Source organism: Alosa sapidissima, chromosome 10 (genome assembly GCF_018492685.1).
Source record: "Alosa sapidissima isolate fAloSap1 chromosome 10, fAloSap1.pri, whole genome shotgun sequence".
Classification (NCBI taxonomy): Eukaryota; Metazoa; Chordata; class Actinopteri; order Clupeiformes; family Clupeidae; genus Alosa; species Alosa sapidissima.
Window position 1 is genome coordinate 2,388,122 of NC_055966.1, and position 20,594 is coordinate 2,408,715.

At 41.7% G+C, this 20,594-nt stretch overlaps 2 protein-coding genes across 4 annotated transcripts in view; both read right to left on the minus strand.

Annotated features, from left to right (window-relative positions):
• Window positions 1-20,594, minus strand: part of igflr1 (IGF-like family receptor 1) — an 86,806-nt gene that overhangs the window by 1,146 nt on the left and 65,066 nt on the right. The gene's annotated exons all lie outside the window — the stretch shown is intronic.
• On the minus strand, window positions 4,315-7,339 carry LOC121720968 (E3 SUMO-protein ligase ZBED1-like). 2 transcript variants are annotated; one of them, XR_006034700.1, is made up of 3 exons: window positions 6,301-7,339; window positions 4,854-5,946; window positions 4,315-4,568 (listed from the first exon to the last, which is right to left on the minus strand). XR_006034700.1 is itself a non-coding variant. In XM_042107514.1 (2 exons), the coding sequence occupies exons 1-2, from the start codon at window positions 7,145-7,147 to the stop codon at window positions 4,955-4,957; spliced, it is 1,839 nt and encodes a 612-aa protein (XP_041963448.1). In that variant the 5' UTR covers window positions 7,148-7,339; the 3' UTR covers window positions 4,713-4,954. The 2 variants fall into 2 exon arrangements, 1 of the variants encoding a protein (XP_041963448.1); XM_042107514.1 differs by lacking the exon at window positions 4,315-4,568 and having other exon boundaries at window positions 4,713-5,946.

Genomic DNA, 20,594 nt, shown 5'->3' on the forward strand with positions numbered 1-20,594 from the left:
TCTTCAAGTTCAACGTCAAGTTAAATGTCTTCATTAGCCTTATTTTAGCAAATTAGGGGATATTTATACCGTTCAATTCAGATATAAACACAGATTTCTCCTGATGTGCTTTTATGTCAATATGACCTACCTATTTGGAGTTACATATGCCTCCCCATTTATTTGAATAGGAGCCTGGGGCCGTATTCACAAAGCCTTTTATCTTACCACTAGGAGTACTCCTAAATCGCACTAAAAGATTTTAGCTAGGAGTTTTCTCTTAAAAGTTATTCACAAAGCCTTTCAGACCTACTCTTAGTAAGGAAAAATGACAACTCCTAAACTAAGAGTGAGTCTTCGTTGATATGGATGTCGCCATTACTCATGCACAGGCTTGACTAAAGTGACCACCTTGATTGGCTGATGATTGTAACGCGGGAATGATTCCAAACACCTCATGATGAGTGACAAGTGACAGGTCTGAGAATCTGTGCGCTACACAATGACAGTAGATAATAATATTAATAATATGCTTTATTTGTATAGCACCTTTCATACAAAGAATGCAGCTCAAAGTGCTTTGCCATTTTGGAGCATGTAACACAATAATAGTCAGCAGAGCCGGACAGTAACGGAGTACATTTACTTGAGTACAGTACTTGAGTAAAATTTTGAGGGATCTGTACTTTACTCGAGTATCATTTTTGGGGAGTTCTCATGACTTTACTCAAGTACATTTGAGAGGCAAATATTGTACTCTTTACTCCACTACATTTCTATCCATAACCGTGAGTACCTGTTACTACTTCTAAAAAAAAGGAAAAAAGAAAAATCTCGGAAACCCTCAAGTTGTTTCCCTCTCAAACGTGATTGGATTGTGCAGGCACCGCTAATTGGGACAGCCTATCAGCAATCACCTTCAGCTTTCCGCCAAAGTCAACTCCATGGTCAGATTTAGATAAGAGACAAAACCATGGACGAAACAATAGATGAAGACGCAGCAGGTCCATCCCGGGAATGTGCCAACCTGTGGCCCCACCTTGCAAGACTATTTCAATTTTCTGAACAAGTGAATGATAGTTTTCGCTTCAAGTATTTTGTATTTGAAATACGTATTTTAAATACATGTATTAGAAATACTGCCCATCAGAGTCCTGCAACGGGTCGGGTATCCCGATGGGTACCCGCAGAAAAGTTGCTAAAACGGGTAAATTATGACGTCCCTAAAATGTACGGGCGGGAAAAAAACTCCTTGCGGGCGGATACGATGAGAACCAAAACAGTATAGAAATAAAACATCATTGAAAAATATGTGAAATATTTGTATATCTAAATTACCATTACTACATCGCAAATATGTGTTTTAGTCAACGATACGACACTTGACCCATCACATCAGTACTGCGACTTTTGAATTATTTGTTTGATGCATCTATGTGTGAAAACATTAAACAATATAACCGTCTCGTAGTTGGAGCGCAAGAGAGTAGGCTACAATGGATGAAGTCAAGGTAAAGTTGGCTAGTGGCAGGCTCAGGTTGTTTTTTTCTTGTTCTCTTTGTTTCATTAACAGGTCCATTTTATGTAGAATAATGTTCTGATGCAGCAAGGTTTGGGCTATGTGTCGTTGTTGTAAGGTTTATCCCTGACGCAAAATGTAAAAAAAAAGGTCGCCCTTTACGTGCTTCGATTGTGCGAGAAAAAAAATAAAGCACATTCATTTGAATGATTTTAGCTTGTGTGTGATTTATCGCGGGCACGGGTTGGGTAACAGGCAAAATATTAACGGGTCCGGGCAGGTGCGGATTTAATTTTAATATCACCACAGGTGACGGGTCGGATCTGGTGCTTAACTTCTCGGGTGCGGGCGGGGGTGGGTCTAAAAAAATGGACCCGTGCAGGACTCTGCTGCCCATCCCTGGCAACATGGTAAAAAGATGAAAATGACTTGATTTTACTTCCAATATATTTTACATTCTCCAAGGTACTCCATGTAGGACGTTTCTGTACATAAATGTAAGCACTGTGGCAGTAGTAATGCAATATTTAGAAAATGTAGGCTACTCTTGTACTCTTGATACTCAAGTACTTTTAAAAACAAGTACTTCAGTACTTTTACTTAAGTAGACATCTGACTGTTGTACTTTTACTTGTACTTGAGTAAAATTTAGCAAAGGGTATCTGTACTTTTACTCAAGTAATGAATCTGTGTACTCTGTCCGCCTCTGATAGTCAGTCAGTCATTATCAATCAGTTTCACTTTTCTTCATTGCTGTGGCCGTTTATGATCCAATCAGCAAAATATCAGAAATATAAAAAATAACATGTAACACAGTTATTAGAGAAGAGTCAGTCATTCCCCTTTGTTACTGTGACCGTTTATGATCCAATCAGCAACATATCAGAAATACTATTATACTACTATGGATATATAAAGGCTTTGCTGACAAATGCCTAGGCTAACAAATGCTTAGGCCCCGTTGATGCGGACTCCAAGCAGCCAGCCTTAGCTTGTTCTTAGCATATGTCGCAATTATTTGACTTTATACACAGACATTCAAGACAGGCAGCCTTAACCCTTTACCCCCCACAAGCACGCCATATGGCAACTGTGGCAAGGAAAAACTCCCATATTCCAGGAAGAAACCTTGAGCAGAACCTGGCTTAATAGGGGGAGCCTCTGCTTCTGGCTGGCTGCGCCCTCCAATGACAGCAGATGTAGAATAATCTGAAAAAGTAGTCTACAGGGTAAGATGAGTTGTTTTCAGATCTTTTTTAAAAATATTTACTGAACTCACCTGCTTGATGTATAGAGGCAGGGTGTTCCATAGTTTTGGGGCATAATGGATAAAAGCTAGCCTAGAAATCTAGACGCGCCCCTAGCGGCATATAGTCGTTAGGTGGGCTTAACATAATGATTGATGGCAGAGTTGCAACGGTTTGGCTTGAATTCCCTGCTACTTGAAAACAAATAAGATGGATGTTGCTGTTGGCGAACAGTGTGACACGAGTTAAGCTTTTATTAAGTTGGCAAACGTTTGAACTAGCCAACTAGCTCCGCTGGTAGGAAACGCATGGGACTCATAGCGCTGCCGCTGTCCCGCGTGCAGAGGGAATTTGAAAGACAACTGATCCCGCCCCTCGGACTGAGCACTGCGAACGGTGAGTGCCCAGACCCTACATTTTAATGTGGGTCTGGCTCGTCAGGCTAGATAAAAGCAGATTCTCCACTTTGCTTGTGGAGCACTTTGGGTACAATTAAAAGATTAGAATTGGATGATCTAAGTTTCCTTTGTGGTTGATAAGATATTAAAAGCTCAGATATATGAAGGTGCTATGCCATTTAGAGCTTTGTAAGTAATTAACATAACCTTAAAATCAATTATATAGGAAACAGGGAGCCAGTGCAGTTCAGCCAACACAGGGGTGATGTGTTCTCTCTTCTTGGTCTTAGTTAAAAGTGATGAATAACTGAATAAAAAGGCCTAGCCTAAATGAATAGAGTATGGCAAAACAAATAGCCTAGTAGCCTAATGAAACATACGGATTGATGCAGTATCTGTGCAACATTATTAAATTAATCTGTCACCATAGCTATGTCTATGCAAAGAGGATAATATTTGAATTTGATTCACAACAAAACGTTACATTTAATTTACATGTTGATAATGAGTAGTTTTGGTTGTTGTTGGTGGCGTTATTGCATCCCTTAGTTATGCCTATAATGCTAAATTGTTCCCTCACGATTGGAAGCTCATGTAGCCACATAGGCTACGCATTTCAAAACATTGCAACGTGAAATGCCACAAAAAGCGATTTGTGAATAGGTCTTAGTGAGTTAGGAGTCCTCTGGACTTCTTTTAAGCTGTCCCAGACTTAGGTGCTACATTTAGGTCTAAAATGCTTCGTGAATTACTTTTAGTGAAAAGAGTCCTAAAGTTAGGAGTGACACGCCCATTATTTTTAGGAGTTGCTCCTAAATTCGCCAGTTAGGAGCTACTTTTAGCCTTAAAATTCTTTGTGAATACGGCCCCAGATCTTGTTAGTCTGAAATAACTGCCCGAAGGCATTACCAAGATGGCCACTGAGTGGAAAGCAGGGCTCTACAGTGCGCCCATTTCACTCGCACATGCGAGTAAAAATTATTGCATGCGAGTGCAAAAAAATATTTAGGCGCACTGATGCGAATGACTTCTAAACATGTCAATGTTTGTCTACAGAATACACCGCAACATCGAGAAACATTACTGGTGCAAACCATAGAATCACGTCGCGAATGCAGCATAAAAACTACACCTCCCATCAACGTTAGCAGTTTCGCGTTGTGACTAGGGCTGGGCGATATGGCCTAAAAAAAAAATCCCCGATTTTTTCACAAAAAATCCGATTTACGATTTAAATCGATTTTCTCAACAGCCCCCAAATTCAGATGCAAAAGAAATAGTTCCAAAAATACTTGTTTATTTTGATTTCTCCCTTGGAGTTAAAGTGCAATCAACAACAATTAGCCAAAAAGGCAATATGGCAGACCCTGCCATTGTAAACTGTGAAAACATGACATGTACATGACACAAAACATGACATGTAACCTTATGTAACATAACATTCAACAGCATCAGTTATCTGTACATGACAGCATAGGGTGCTTTTTTCTAAACATTTCTAAACATTCTTAGCAAGCCTATCTACCACCTCTGGCTTTAGACATGCCCCGTGGCATGTAACAATTCAGATGCAAAAGAAATAGTTCCAAAAATACTTGTTTATTTTGATTTCTCCCTTGGAGTTAAAGTGCAATCAACAACAACTAGCCAAAAAGGCAATATGGCAGGCCCTGCCATTGTAAACTGTGAAAATGTAATATGACATGTAACCTTATGTAACATAACATTCAACAGCATCAGTTATCTGTACATGACAGCATAGGGTGCTTTTTTCTAAACATTTCTAAACATTCTTAGCCAGGAAGACAAGCCTATCTACCACCTCTGGCTTTAGACATGCTCGATGGCATGTAACAATGCCCCCCCCCCACACTGAAAACCCTCTCTGAGGGTGCACTTGTTGCTGGGATTGAGAGGTATCTTTTTGCCAGGACACTTAGCCTAGGAAAATTTGGTTGGTGGCGCTTCCACCACTCAAGAGGATTGGTGTCTGGGTCTACTTCAGGGGTCAATAAGTAAGATTTCAGCTCAGTCTCTATCTTTTCTGCCTCTGACTGGTTGGGAGATGACACTACATTCTGTTTGAAGAAGGCCGCTAAAGTCATCTTTTTCTTGGGTGGAGGCTGTGCATCTTCTTGGCGCACCTGCACAGCTGTGCCAGGCTGCTGTGGTGTACTGTTGTTGGAGGGAGCAGGTAGAGCCATCAGCTCAGCAACAACTCTTTTTTTGACTTCTTCCACCTTGTCTGGGTCAATGTAGGTTGTGCGGAACCTTGGGTCAACCAGTGAGGCCATGTCCAAGAGCTCATCTTTTACAGGGTCACTGTATTTGTCGTCAAGGTACCGCATTACATTCCCTTTTATTATTTTGGTGAGCTCTGTGTCTTCCTCCCCTGGCTCTAGGAGACTGGTTTTGAACAGATGGAGCACTGGTTTAATGTATGAAACACTGACATAGGATTCCCCAGAGAGTGCATCAGTGAACTCTTGGAGTGGTTTCACAGCTTTATTTACCGACTCCAACACATCCAAATCTTGCCAAGTGGGCACAAGATGGCGACTTTTCTTGTCCGAACCCAGGACACGGACTAGAGCCTTCTCCTGTTCGAGAAATCTCTCAATCATTCTTTGGCGTGAACCCCATCTAGTCGGGGACTCTGTTATCAGCTGATGAGTGGGTAGACCAAGCTCTGCCTGTACTTCGCTCATGTCTCTTCTTTTTTTCCAGCTGTAAGAAAAGGCAGACACAGCCTTTTTACAAACCCCAACAGCACGATTGATCCGTGGGTCCTTCACACCATTCTCTGTAGTAAATAAAAAATACATAGGCCTAATCAAAACACATTTTAGGGGAACATACCACTACATTCACAAACTTGTCTTGCTTCAATTTCTGTACAATATGAATGCACATGCACAAAGGGCACACACTCATTCTCACACACACACACACACACACACTTCATGTATACCATTATGATTAGATAGATAGATAGATAGATAGATAGATAGATTGATTGATTCCGGGGGAATTTCAAAATGTATTAATTAATACAATTTGTCATAATATTGGCTTGATGCATTAATTACATGATTCATTACTTAGATTGTCTTGCTAAAGTAAAAAATGTCACTTGATGGATAGCCATTAGACTTACCGACAGCATTGTGCAATCTGTGTCCAAAGCACTGCAGGTTAGGCCACGCATTGTCCTTCAGAGCTTTAATCATGTTGCTGCCACTGTCAGTAGTCATACAAATGAGTCGGTCTTCGGCAAGGTTCCATGAGTTGAGGGCATCTCTTAGCCCCTGGGCTACAATTTCACCCGTGTGGTCCTCTGGAAAGTATGCCGTTTGAAGGCAGACGCTCCGCAGAATCCAGTCATTGTTAATGAAGTGCACAGTGAGACTCATGTACGGTTGCATCGTCCGACTTGACCATAAATCTGTGGTGGCAGAGTAAGACGACACATCGTCCAACTCTTTTTTGACCCGTTGTCTTGTGCTATTATATAGATTGGGCAAGGCAACGTCGGAGAAGTACTTTCGGCTAGGTAGCACATACCTGGGGTCCAAAACTTTAATCATGTTAATGAACCCCGGCTTTTCCACCGTATATATTGGCACCATATCCTTTGCTATATACATAGCAATCGCATCTGTTATGGCTTTCCAGCGGGCCGAATTCTTGTCATATGGGATGCAGTTTGAAAACGTTTGTGGTACGGTGGACTGTATTTTAGCGGCTGTGCGTGTGGTGCTTGGGGTGCTGCTGTCTTTTTCATTCCGCTGCGCGCAACATTTCTCCCATTCGACAGGATGCTTTTGTTTGAGGTGCTGCAGTAAATTTGTCGTACTGCTGCCTTTGCTAGCAACAGACTTCATACAGACTTTGCAGCGGGGTGTTGTCTGGTCTAAATCTGACCTCGCGAACGCGAACCAATTCCAAATGACGGATGACACAGTGCCTTTCTTCGGAACGAGTTCTTCCCTGCTTGCTGCCATGTTGTCACTCACTACTATCACTCACTATTTGGTAAATGCGCGCTCTATGCGGGGGGAGGGAGGGCCGAGCTCATTCTACGGGAGGCCAGAGGGAAGCGTTAGCGGATGTTAAAGAGAAAACCGATTTTCATTCAAACAAGTCGACGTGAACTACACACTCGAGTTAATCGATAAAATCGGTTTATCGCCCAGCCCTAGTTGTGACTCGCTAGTAGTCGCTTCTATCAAATCCAAGAGCGCACAGAAAAAGCGGTAAGTTAGACTAGCCAGCCAAGATGCAAAGATTGAAGAATTCATCGGTTATGAGGAACAGGATGAGATTCTGAGAATGCAGTGAGAGAACGAAAGGTAACCTAACATGCCTTTTAGTCCAGTTGACGTATTGGCTGCAATATGCAAAATATAGCTGTAGCGAACAGGCACAAAAGTAGCCTCCCGTAATACTTCCATTTTATTCAAAGGTAGAACGCTACTGACAACTCCAGGCTTCCATGCATTCTTGTTTGTTTACACTGAAGCTGAAGTGCAAAACGAAAGTAGGCCTGATGTTTGCCTAACTGCCCCCATCAATGCAGATATTTCAAATAAAAAATAAAAGTATAAAAAATGTATCCTTGATTAGACTATGTTGGGTTTTGTGGAAGAGCAAATGGACTGTTTTAGTAGTAGTATTCAGTATGCAGTCAGATAGGTCACCATAGGCATATTTGGATTAGCTAAATTAACAAAATGTAGGAAAATAGAACAGACTCGCATAGAACAGACAGTAGGCAATGATCTTTAAAATCCTGTTTCCTGTAGCCTAAATGTCGTCGGTCATTCTTAATCTTTGCAATTGGTGCACTGGCATGTTTAACTGTTAGCTGCAGTGTAATGTTAGATTATGTGTAAATTAAGTACAGAACTGACTGTGCGCCCAAATTTGTGTCTGTGCTCCTACATTTTTTAACTTGGGCGCACAAGTGCTCCTGGAAATTTTTTTTAGTGTAGATCCCTGGAAAGACTTGCCATTAAAGGACCTTGCTTGAGTCCACACCTCTGGTCATTAGAATACATTATTCACCTTAAAGCAACACCAAAGAACTTTCCCTCTGTCGCATGCACGCTATTTGTTTATCCAGCACCGGCTTTGCAAATAACGATGTCCACAGACAAGGTAGAATATTTTGCATGACTTATAAGAGTACAATGTATTGCGACATCAGATGCAAGTCAAATTTGTAGTTTCTTATGTCTCATTCCATCGAACTCCAGATCCGCTACCCGATCTGGCAAACTTACATAGTGCGGTTATAGCGGATAGAGGGCCGCGAAGCGAATGCAGAATTGCCGTTCACCCTGTTACGAGTTGATGAACCACTGAAACGATTTTGGAAACATTATTTTAAGGTACAAAAAACTCTTTGGTGTTGCTTTAACAGTAACTACTTAAAGATGCCCTCTAGTGGAAAAGTATTTAACCTTGTTAACATGTCCGTATGATGTCTGCAGTTTTACAAGACATATCATGAGTAAAGTAAGCAGTCAATGTCACTGAGGTTTTCTGCTTTTGATCTACAGTGGACCAATCACAGCCTTGGTGCGCAAATTCAAACTACAGTCCTTTACAACCATCATAAATCATAAAATTCAATATGATTTAACAGAATCACAAACTATCCTCCGAAATGATAATACTGCTCAACCTCCACTAAACTGTTAAAACCCTTAATGTTGCCAAATATCATTTCAAACAAACATAATGGGAGACTGTTGTAGAATGCATAGTTTGTGCAGGCAAATGAGCTTAATATTTGATGGTATAGTAGGTTTCCGTTACAAACAGGGAACATCCCCGGACTTTAACTGGACATTCACAACGTTCCCGATTGGACCCTAACATTGTGTTCTTGGCGTTATTGACGTCCGGAGCAAGGTCGCCTTTGGTCTTTGTGTGATGTCTGGTGTTGGACCTTTTGGGGACATCCCCGTTATGTCCCTCGGTGTCGTCCGCATTGGGTCATTGCAAAAACATCCCAAGGACGTCCTTGTGTACAGAGGCAACGCGAGCAAGCAACGCTGGTAATGGATGGTTGGTGAATGGCCACCATGTCCCAACAAGGCTGAGACGTCAGCAAGGAGGTGGCGGAGTCATGTTTTGGGCCAGAATCATAGGGAGAGCTAGTAGGCCCCTTTAGGGTCCCTGACGGTGTGAAAATGACCTCGGCAAAGTATGTAGAGTTTATGACTGACCACTTTCTTCCGTGGTACAAAAAGAAGAACCGTGCCTTCCATAGCAAAATCGTCTTCACACGCTGCAAGGAATACCTCTGGGTCATTGGCTGCTATGGGCATAAAAGGAGAGAAACTCATGGTGTGGCCCCCATCTTTCCCTGACCTCAACCCTATTGAGAACCTTTGGAGCATCATCAAGCAAGCAAAAATATCTATGAGGGTGGGAGGCAGTTCAAATCCAAGCAGTGCATTTTGAGTTTTTTATTTTTGAAAAAATTACTGTTATTTGTAATTTATTTGACTGTCATTTGCATTAACTATTTAGGAAAATCTGAGACAAATGTCATTTGCATAATAATTTGGAACACAGTGTACGCACATATCTGACGTGTGTGCAATTTTTTTTTTGTGTGTGCCAAATTTCATGAATTTTCGACCATGGGGACCATCTATAAAAATGAGATTTATAGCCTAGAGAAAACTATATATTTTTTTATCTGAAAGTTCCCAGGATAGGCTAGGCCTATTTTTAGCTTTCCGTCTCTGGTTTGACCATGGGTTCAAGAAAGCACCTTTGGTTTAAGAAGCACCTTTGGAGAGTGGATATAACTTGGCCTGAATACCAGCCGAACAGCCCCACCCACAACAGAAGTTCTGTCTGGACTCGCCACTCTTGGAAGTTGTATGGCTGGTTTTCTCGGTACGTCTATGCTATATAGCTATGCTAGGTGAACGGAGGTGGTGTTCGTTGATTATTAAAAACAAATATATCGGCGCAATGATTTCAAAACAAATATATCGGCGCAATGATTTCAATCTATGTTATTTGCTATTGTGGAACTATTTTTTCAGATACCTCAAAACCGTGTATAAACTTCCGCTCAATATTTGAGTTTTAAGCATAGACAGTAAAAGAAGGTCTCGCGGAAAGACTACAACCATCCTTTAGCGCAGTAATATCAATGGGATGTGAAATCAATGGGATTTTACAAAATGACAAATAAAACATGACAGAAACTGTATTTTGCTATGCTACTTGTTTTGGAACATCAATGAACATCACTAACCACTCGGTGAGTTTCACAGTTTTAAAAACAAACGTTAAGGGTTGTTTTAAGGACATGTTTGTGCATGCCCATAGCCAGCCATTCTGAAACCGTCAAAGGCTATTCAAAATGAGTCAGAAAGTCGAGACAGGACACATTGTCAAAATGTCGGTGTCCACCACTCTAGTTCATCCAAAACAAACCAGAAAAGGGATTCAAAGTGCTAAATACCGGAATTATCCTTTAACACTAAAAGTAAGGATTTCTGTATGTTATTAATAGCGATATGGATAACCATGATAATGCGATCTGATATTATGTAAGTAGTCTCTCTCCCCACAGTGGCAGTAACATCACCCATATTGAAGCATTCACTGGGCTTATAGGTAGTAAATGCGCTATAGCCTATAAGATGGGTAGTTGTAGTGTAAGGCTCATAGCTTATTATTATTATTATTATTATTAAAAGGTTGGCAGTATGAGGACGTCTAAAAAGTCTTCCCATGACGTTAGTCACGTCGCTGGTATGTCCTTTGAACGTCCCACAATAACATCGTGGTGACAACTAGATGTTCCCTCAAAGTCTCTGCAATGTCCCGGGGACGTGGTTTAGACGTCCTGAATAATGTTCGCGGGACGTAACGGGAACCCTACACATTCTTGAGGAGGGGACGTTTGGCGGGGACCTGTAGGGGGCGTTGACGGGACGTTATTTTGTTTGCTGGGTTATGTTTGTCTTGGTTATTGTAAGATCTCTTATTGCACTTCAACTAGAATGTTATGCTTTGGACAAAAACATCAGCATGCTTTCTCACCAGTTTATGCTTTCTTGGTTAAAGGTAAACTATGCAGTATTGGCAATTTCCTTACTGTTTTCTCGATTTTTGCTTCTTTTTCGCTGGCTTTGTCATGACGATTTTTTGAGAAACTCCATCGCTACCTTTTTCTAGCCGGTGCCTGGTGTGTATGTGTATTTGAAAGCAGCAAAGCAATTCGTTACACTCGTTATATTTCCTGACACTGAGGCCGGCGGCCCGCTGGCCGACAGTTGCAAGGGTGGTTTTTCCGCTCACAGGCGGGATAATCAGTTGTCTTTCAAATTCCCTCTGCACGCAATAGGATATTTGTTTTCAAGTAGCAGGGAATTCAAGTCAACCCGTTGCAACTCTGCCATCAATCATTATGTTAAGCCCACCAAACGACTCTATACACGATTTCAATGACCTGATTAAGTTTCGATTTCTGGAGCTCACAAGCCAACGGAGAGTTGCTAGACTAGCCCTGGCAGCAAATGTAATTGAGTAGTTGAACACACGTAGTGGTATCACATTAGGGCCCTAATAAATTCATGTTGTCACTTGTAATGACATTAACACTGTTAACACTTTGAATGCCGCGCTGTTTTCAGAAGCTTGACCCAGAGTGCCAGCAACCTAGATCATTGTTGACGTTGAGCCACAGTGTATTCTATGTTGTAGCTATGGACACATACTATGGCTCGTTTGAAAGGTGAGACTTAAGCTCTCAGTGGGTACAAACCGTTTATTTCTACATGCCTCTGTTCTCGAGAAATCCCAAGCTAAACAGTGGCTAGTTTTCATCAAAATCCCTGTTTTTTTTTTCTAGAAATGGAGACATAGCGTCTTTTATGAAATATGCGCTGTTTGAGCCTGTCACTCTTCTGACACTTAAATTTCTGGGTCAAAGGACTTGTGTAAGATAAATATAGTTTTTCTGTTCACAAAACCACCTTTCTACTGCTGTCAGGCTCCATAATTCCTCCTCCTCTTGGTTGGTAATGTCTGTGTCGCTATCACTGACATATTCGGCACTCTGGCAAGGACGTGCCCTCTTCCAAGCACGACTCAGGCACGGGCCTATCACCCACTCCGCTTGGCCCGTGGTGGAAATGAAACTCCCTCCTCAGCACGGTGGTCAGTCACTCTTTCTAATGTTTTTGACCTGGCGTGTGCTCTCCGCTGATTGTGTGGTGATCCTGGTCTCCCTTGATTGTCGGGGTCCGAGTCATCTTGTCTTAGTAGAAAGGTGGACTCCAGCGTTGTCTGGCGAAAACGCACCTGCTGCAATATCTTTTTCTTCCCCTTCAGCATCTGAGAAGTGTTGCCTGTAAAGTTAAGTTTCCGGGAAGTGACCTAGGGCGAGACCTGGCGAGACTGCCACCTGGTGATAAACCCACGAAAATAAATGGCCTGGTTTTGACCTGACGTGCATGTGTCACTGATTCGACCCTAAGCAGCAACCATCAAAAGCCGAGTTATGACCAAATGCCCAGATAAAATGTCCAGATTGTGTGTTTTCATGAGTTTTCGATCGTCATCTATTTCAGTTCTATTCATCATAGAGTTCCCAAAATCGCACATAAGGTGTGTTAGAGTGTCTATTTTCGTAATTAAAAAAAAAGCTAAAAAACGCAATATTGCGTTTTTGGCACTCAACACATGGGAACAAAAAGCACAATATTGCGTTATTGACACTCAAGTGTTAAGAGGCACAAAGGCATGTCCCCATAGCATATAGCTGCTCTAGCCACTAGTACAGTAGCACAACTTGAGTTAGGTAGTACCGATGTCCAGAGTTCTCCTTATAATAGTGTCATGTCAATCTTATACACCTTATCAATACACCCTGATGCTTTGTACAAATGAATAATCACTTGGCTCATGGTAGAAGCGACATGAAGTGGAGACCACACCAAAGTATATTTTAAATGCAAGATGGATTCATTAAATTAAATATTTATTAGTCAGTATGTGTAAGGCAGAGCAAAATGGTCATGTAAGTCAACATGTGGACATATGGTAAAAAAAGGTAAATGACTCAGGGCTGCAGCCAGTACTGGCCAGAGCAGTAGAGAAAACAGAGTGGCGACACTCCCATAAGACAGTTTTAGAACTGAAAACGGCCAATCATTTGGTCAGTAGTCAATGAGTTACTAGATTACGCCCTCCAGGATCCAGAAATCCATCCCACCCTTCTGCGATACAGCATTCAGCACAAGTTTTTGGAACTATTTATCGTGTGATGGCGACATCAAAGAGTGTTGCAACTCCCTCTTTCTATGGCTCTGGCGCTGCCGAGAGTGCCTGAGCAAGAGCAGAGCAAGCAACAAACAGCAAGCTGGAGAGCACTGGTTTTATTCACCCTCCAATTAGGCCATCTAATTAGCACATTAGGCAGGACTCAAGAACTCCACCTGCAGGCCAAAAGAGGAACAGACAAAAGCAAACCACATACAATGCAGTTCTCGCGAGAGCATAATTTGAATTTGCTCAGGTATGGCTTAAGGCTTGACTACTGGTAACGAAAATCGAAATCGAAATTTGCTGTCTACATTGTCAGTGTTGGGGTAACGCAACTACGCAAATCAAAACAGTGGTGTGATAATTGAGCCAGTAGAGAAATAACTGTTCAGAATTAATCTGTAGGCTTCTGCGACGTTTTTAACAGGCTACGCTATAGAGGCTTAGACAACTATGACCCACGTTTTGGTTTCGTAAATTAATTTGCCCTACTTCTTGACTGCAATGTAGTCAATTGACTGCTTGACATGTCATTTTTATTTTTCTGTACAATAAGCAAATACATCTGCTTTATGCCGCAGAATTACATTCATATTTGGAACTTACATAGGCCTAGTCCGAAGCATCGTTACACTACGTTAGTGTTTCCCAAAATCATAGTAGCAACGAACGTTCGCAACCACTATCGTAAAGTTGTGTAGTTACAACTACACCTCTCGACCTGTGGTAGAATGCTAGTAGAAGCATAGTTCCAGGGATCTTCATGTCAAAGACGTCACTGACGCCAGTTATTTGTTTCCAAATGAATAATTATAAATATATTTAGGTTTCTAATTGATATTTACACTTCTAACCAAAACTTGTACATCCATTGGCCCGTGGGGAGATCACATGCCAGTTGCCTCTCCCTTCAGTGCTATGACTCGTTCAGCTGTGAGCTTGTTTCGCCAATAAAAACTCTATTGCAGATATCAATGCGTCTTTGTTCATGGGTTTGGCCTCACAGCAGAGGCTTAGACAACTATGACCCACATTTTGGTTTCGTAATTTGCCTTACTTATTGACTGCAATGTAGTCAATTGACTGCTTGACAGGTTATTTTTATTTTTCTGTACAATAAACAAATACATCTACTTTATGCCACAAAATTACGCACTTGGCCAGCCTATAGAACGGGCACATTTTGGAGAGAATAGAGAATGTACGCATGCAAGAATCTGTAGGCTATTTGTGGCTGGTTACCAGCAAACAATGTTTAATGCATTAACTCAAGACGTCAAACCTTTCCTAACAATACAAACAGAAATGATGCAGCAGGCAGCAAATATAGAAGAGTCATTTCCAGTGGAAGAACAAAATGCTGAATGAATCCCAAAGATATGAAGGCATATCTGGCAAGTTGTTATTTTTTGAAGACTTAAAGCGTGAGCATGCCACACTATCCACAGCTGTGGTAGCGGGGGGTAGGAGGATTACTGTTAGCACCGGATTTATATAAAATTCTTCAACAGAAGGCCTGACTCGAATGCAGGCTTGCCCAAAAAAAAAGGCCTGTGGTTTGCGCAGCCTAGGTCAGTGAGTTAGGAGTCCTCTAGACTTCTTTTAAGCTGTCTCAGAGGTGGAAAGTTGCGTTCGTGGGGGCAGGGCCGGATTAATAATTCATAGACCCTTGGGAACAAATGTCTGATGGCCCCCCCCTGCCCCCCAGCCAATGTGAATCGGGCGGTCAGTTAATAGGCCTATCTGTGAGGCCAAGTCTCACCAAGTAGCCCGTTTGTTTACAACTAACATTACATTTAATTAAACTGCTTATAGGCTATGCCGAAATAGTTTCAACATTTTGTATATCAGTGTCTGATGGGTGAATTAGGAAATGCCTTATGGCTGAAAGCTGCTTGGGATCCCCCCTGTCAAGCAATAACCATACAAAAAGTTAAAAACAGAAGACATGATGCGCGTCACTGACATAATGCGCAAATAATATAGCCTAGATATTCCAATGTATTCGAATACATGTGTTTATTTTAGAGGGGATATTCGAACTTCATTTTTGAGCAATTTTGACAGCCCTAGTCCACTGTAGGCTACGCCAGTCGTCTATTAACACCTTCCACCTAACCCCGGTGCGTGGGGGTCGCTATAATGCGTGTGAAATAGCACCATTGAGTAGCCTATGCGAAATAGCCTTAAAATCGTTCCGGTGTTGTGTGCCTTCTGGTTTCTCCACCTACTGGTTTCCTTGCGCGTGCATGCGCTGCAGCAGTTGTCAGACATTCACAAACAAGTTGTTTTAGCCGGTTTGAAGTCGCTTTTCATACGCCATGAGCGCTCGGCTACATTACAGCCACTCGGACAAAAGACATGTAAAAAAATATATGTTTTGAAAACTAGCATTAAACTGGATTCGATCCCGCAAAAGCAACACACGCGTGACTCTCTCCATCCTGATTCCCTACTCTTTGAGCCAACTAATATGTCACACGAATCAATTAACTATTGTAGGCTACCATTAATTAATAACGTAGGCAACACCCAGGTAACATGTTGTCCAGGCTATCTGAAACAAGGGGTTGCCTCTCATCTACAACAACTGGTTACCTTGGGCTACTACAGTCGTCAGTGCACTGTGCACAGTAGGCCTATGCTACTCTTTGTGGTTGATCAACTAAAAATAAAAGATGTATTTGGTGATGACGTTATTGTAGGCCTAGTAGACCTAAATTCTGAGAAATTAAATGGTACGAGAAACGATCTACATAGCTCACAGTGTTGCGCGGTCTGCCCGAAATTAAGCGGTCGCCCGCGGTTATGAGTCATAAACAAAATATTGTAACGATATTCAGGTCATTTGCGGGCGGGTCAGTTAAAATTAATTAAATATATATTTTCTACAAATAGGCCTACTTAAAATATCATGAGAAGGCTAGCATCAATACAGTAAAGCATCAATACAGTAAAGTCAACAGTAAAGAAGCTGAAGACGCGAGTTAAAATAATAAAGACACCCCTTCAGGAAAAGCGATATAGGCTATGGGAAATATTGGGAAAAGTTCTTAAAGAAGATGACAGTAGTACAAGTTATGGTCTATGTAGGCCTACTTCTTGCGAAGCCATTTAAAAGTATGACAGCCAAAACGGGCAGCCTGCAGGAATAAATGTTATGGCACAGACTACACAGCCATATCTACCGGTATAGGTTCGCGCATGCATAAAAGTTACCTTAGTTCGTTGTGTTTGTGACTTTAAACAGTGGATGTGCTTTAGTAAGTAGTAGATTTGCGTGAGTTCTTTCTATCTGCTTTACTTTTGTGAGTTGCGACCACCTAGGCTACAGTATGTTATAGACGTTCTATGAGGTACCAGTGTTTAGCTGTGTCACAAAACAATAAGCTTTGTCAGACTACTTTCAAAATGATATTCAGGGCTATATACATTTTAAACATTCGGGGCTGAAGACCCGACAAAGCCTTGCGTTAATTCTTCAGATGGGAAGTGTCAGGATTTTTCATACGAGAGACGTTCTCATTGGTGGTTAGTATATGGAGTAGGGAATTAACAGCAACATATCCAATCACATTATGAGAGATGCTGAATTTAACATAAACTGCGATGTTTGATTTTAAATTAATATAAATTTAGCCGGGACTGTAAGCTGGCAAATGTGGGTGCTCGATGTTTTCAGTGGGTGCCCGAGAGACGGAGCACCCACGGTATCGGCGCCTATGACAAGCGTATCTTGTGGTTGCATCCATTACAAACAAACATGCAATGTGAATGTCTGGGATTGGGGAGAGCACTAAATGCTCTACTGAATAAGCACGAAGTCATGCCTTTAAATTAAAAACACTCTTTAATAATCAAAAAAATAAATGCTAATGAAGTAAACTTGTGACCATCAAAAATCTTTATCGCCTGTAACTCCGTGATAACAGGAAGGCATTTGGCTGAGCAACGGAGGTTAATATGCTCTATATTTTGTCCAAATGATGTCTGTCTATCATCGTTGCACTCGGAGAAAACCAGAATGTTTAATTTGTCCTGCGTTTCTTCTACGGCTGCAAACGGGATTCACTCGCCGTTAACCAAGTATTTCTTTATTAGGGCAGGGCAGGCATATTTCTGGCTATTAAATTATTTCTAAACCAGTCTACTAAAGTTTGTAGTGAAGTCTGTGTAGGGTTTTCCAGCTCCATTTCTTTTTACGAGACACCCTGCTCACTTGAGACCTCTGCCGGTTGTTGCAGCGTCACTGGAAAAATACAAATTAAAGTCGCGTGATGCCGCCTGATCCCGCGCGCGGACCGCGAGGGAAGCTGGCCAAGTCGAAGCACTGCCCACTGTATACACGATTTGATTGGCCTGATAGAAGTTTAATTTTTCGAGCTCACAAGCCAACGGAGAGTTGCTAGACTAGCTAGGGTGCGTCTAGATTTCTAGGCTAGTCTAACACATTAACTGCCAACTCACTTGCGGATGTATCTACTGTCTCCATAAATCCCAAAAAAGACTCCATCACTTCTATATTGACAGCTTTATCCATTGCATTTCGCACTATTGTGACATATCTATACACCTGGCTAAGTTGGTCATGCTTGGACAGATCCTGCGTAGTGTCCATTATGATGGAAAAAAACGGAGCTTCATTAATGTCGGCTGTAATGTTCTGCTGAACACGCAAGAACAATATGTGAATGAGCTTGTTCTGGATAGCCGGATGCATGTGTGAATGGAGTTCGTGATTGGGGGCATTTATCCCAAAAAATTTAATTCCACGAGTCCTCCCAGGTACACATCGGAGCCTGTGTTGTATTTGAGCAATGGAAACTCAATGGGACCATTGATAGTAATTTGGAGAGGGACGTGCGTAATACAAGACGATTTATACAGACAGTATCTTCACGAAGTTTAGCGTTTGCAGCCATCTTGAATTTAGTCACGATAAGTCGAGCAACGAGTAAGAATGAACAGGTATGATAAGGGATCAGATTCCAAAAATAATTCAGTGGAAATGCATGGATTCCAGTTTCTTCCAGTAGCAGCAACTGGAATCCATGCATTTCCACTGAATTATTTTTGGAATCTGATCCCTTATCATACAGTACCTGTTCATTCTTACTCGTTGCTCGACTTATCGTGACTAAATTCAAGATGGCTGCAAATGCTAAACTTCGTGAAGATACTGTCTGTATAAATCGTCTTGTAAGTAAACTACCAGTGCTTTTTCAAAGTTCTCAATGTCTCGTTTTAAATGTCAGGGCCCTCGGAAGTCTACCAATGAAGTGTGGAGATACATTGAGCCTCGTAAATGGGTGTAAAACAGTGATTTATTTGCATGGATGCCGAAGCACCACTATTGAAAAAGCTGTTGGTAGCATCGGCTAACTAGCGCCAGATTTTGGAGTGCAGGGGACAAGCCGAGATGGGCTATGAGACATACGTTCACACTCGGTATCATGTTTCAGTACACTTTAGGTCAATATCACACCGGAATTCTCCTTTAAGCTATCGCTCATGAATGCGGAAGTAATTGTTTTTAAATAGAGGCGGTCTTGTAGCCTGGCATTGGCCTGTCTACGTACTTCCGGTCGATTTCTTTTCCCTACAGTACTCCGTCTGGAATAGGTTGATTCACGCTCGTTTACTTCGGCAGTTGGGCAGCCGACCAACCAGCGAACAGAGGGCGTCCCTGAGAGCGATTACGTACTCAGGCATGGTGTTTAGCTACGTCCCCGCCCCTGAAGCAGATCGCTTGGAATACATCAACGTAGGGAGCGAAAAGGGCTTATATTTATGAAATCTTTGAGCAAATGTGAATAATAGTTTAGCCTATTAACAGGAGTGTCACGAACGAAGTGGAGTAGGATGTTATATCGTCAGCTAAACTTTAGTCATAGATTTTGTCACTTGAAATAGGCTACGAACATACTCGGAGTCAAACTCTAGTTTAGTAGGCTACATGGTCGCGTCAAAATCACTATTTTTCAAACACTAAGAAGGCTCGACATAACTTGAAACTTTGATCGAAGCATCATCAGTGTCTCTACATATGAACTCGAGCATTAAGAGCATTATTCGTGTACACATAGTTTACTAAAAAGAAAGATTTTGGACAACTCACTCCTTGCAAGATGGCAGCGAGCAGAAAAAACAAGTGAGTTGTTCAAAACCTCTCTTTTAGTAAACTCTGTGTACACCAACAATGTTCTCAATGCTCGAGTTCATGTGTAGAGACACTGATGATACTTCGATCAAAGTTTCATGTTGTGTCGAGCATTCATAGTATTTAAAAAATAGCTATTTTGACGCGATTGTATCAAAAAAGTAGTAGCCCTATAGGAATCTCATTCAAAAGGTCATTTCACCCGAAAACGACAACGCATACAAGCTTAAAAGTGGCGCTTTGGACGTACTTATGCATTATGAAAGTTTGACTTGGGTACATTCACAAAACACTATATGATGCATTTTGGCGAGAGTTACGCAGATAAAACGTGTGATTGTTTGCTGATAAGATGCACCCGTGCTTGTTATGGGCGTGCTGCAGAGAAACTTCTCTGTATGACGAAACGCCGGTTGTTAGTGATTGGTTCAAAGGAACTCCAATGATTTTAAACCTCAAACTGTGCCCTCCCACCCGGAAATAAACGAACGCCTATGGATGGATCTAGGCCAGAGACTCTGGTCTGGTTTCCAGGCTAGCGGTCTTGTGCGTCTCCACGTTTTACGATTGGCCAACGTCATCCCAACACCGAGAACGCACACATATCTGAGCTGAAAGCCTAGTTTGACAAATAGATCACATAACTGCTATCGTAGTATCACTTAACGTATACCCCTGAGTCAAGGCTTTGTGAAGCCTCGATATGTCTACATAGCCTAGATATGTCGAACGTGCTTCGTAGTATACCCCACAGTACTCTGGACTACTAACAGTGTCGTCTACAGTTGGGCCACTTGCGCTACCGACTTCATGACTGCAACACAAACAATAGAAACTAGCACCATATTGAAATAACAACTAGCCTTTTTACTACCATCATCAGGTTAGAAATGCTAACGTTTCAAATCTTCCTACAAACCTAATCTCTACTAATGACTAATCTCATCCATTTATTGTCTACTTGATTACTAGGACATATCCAACAT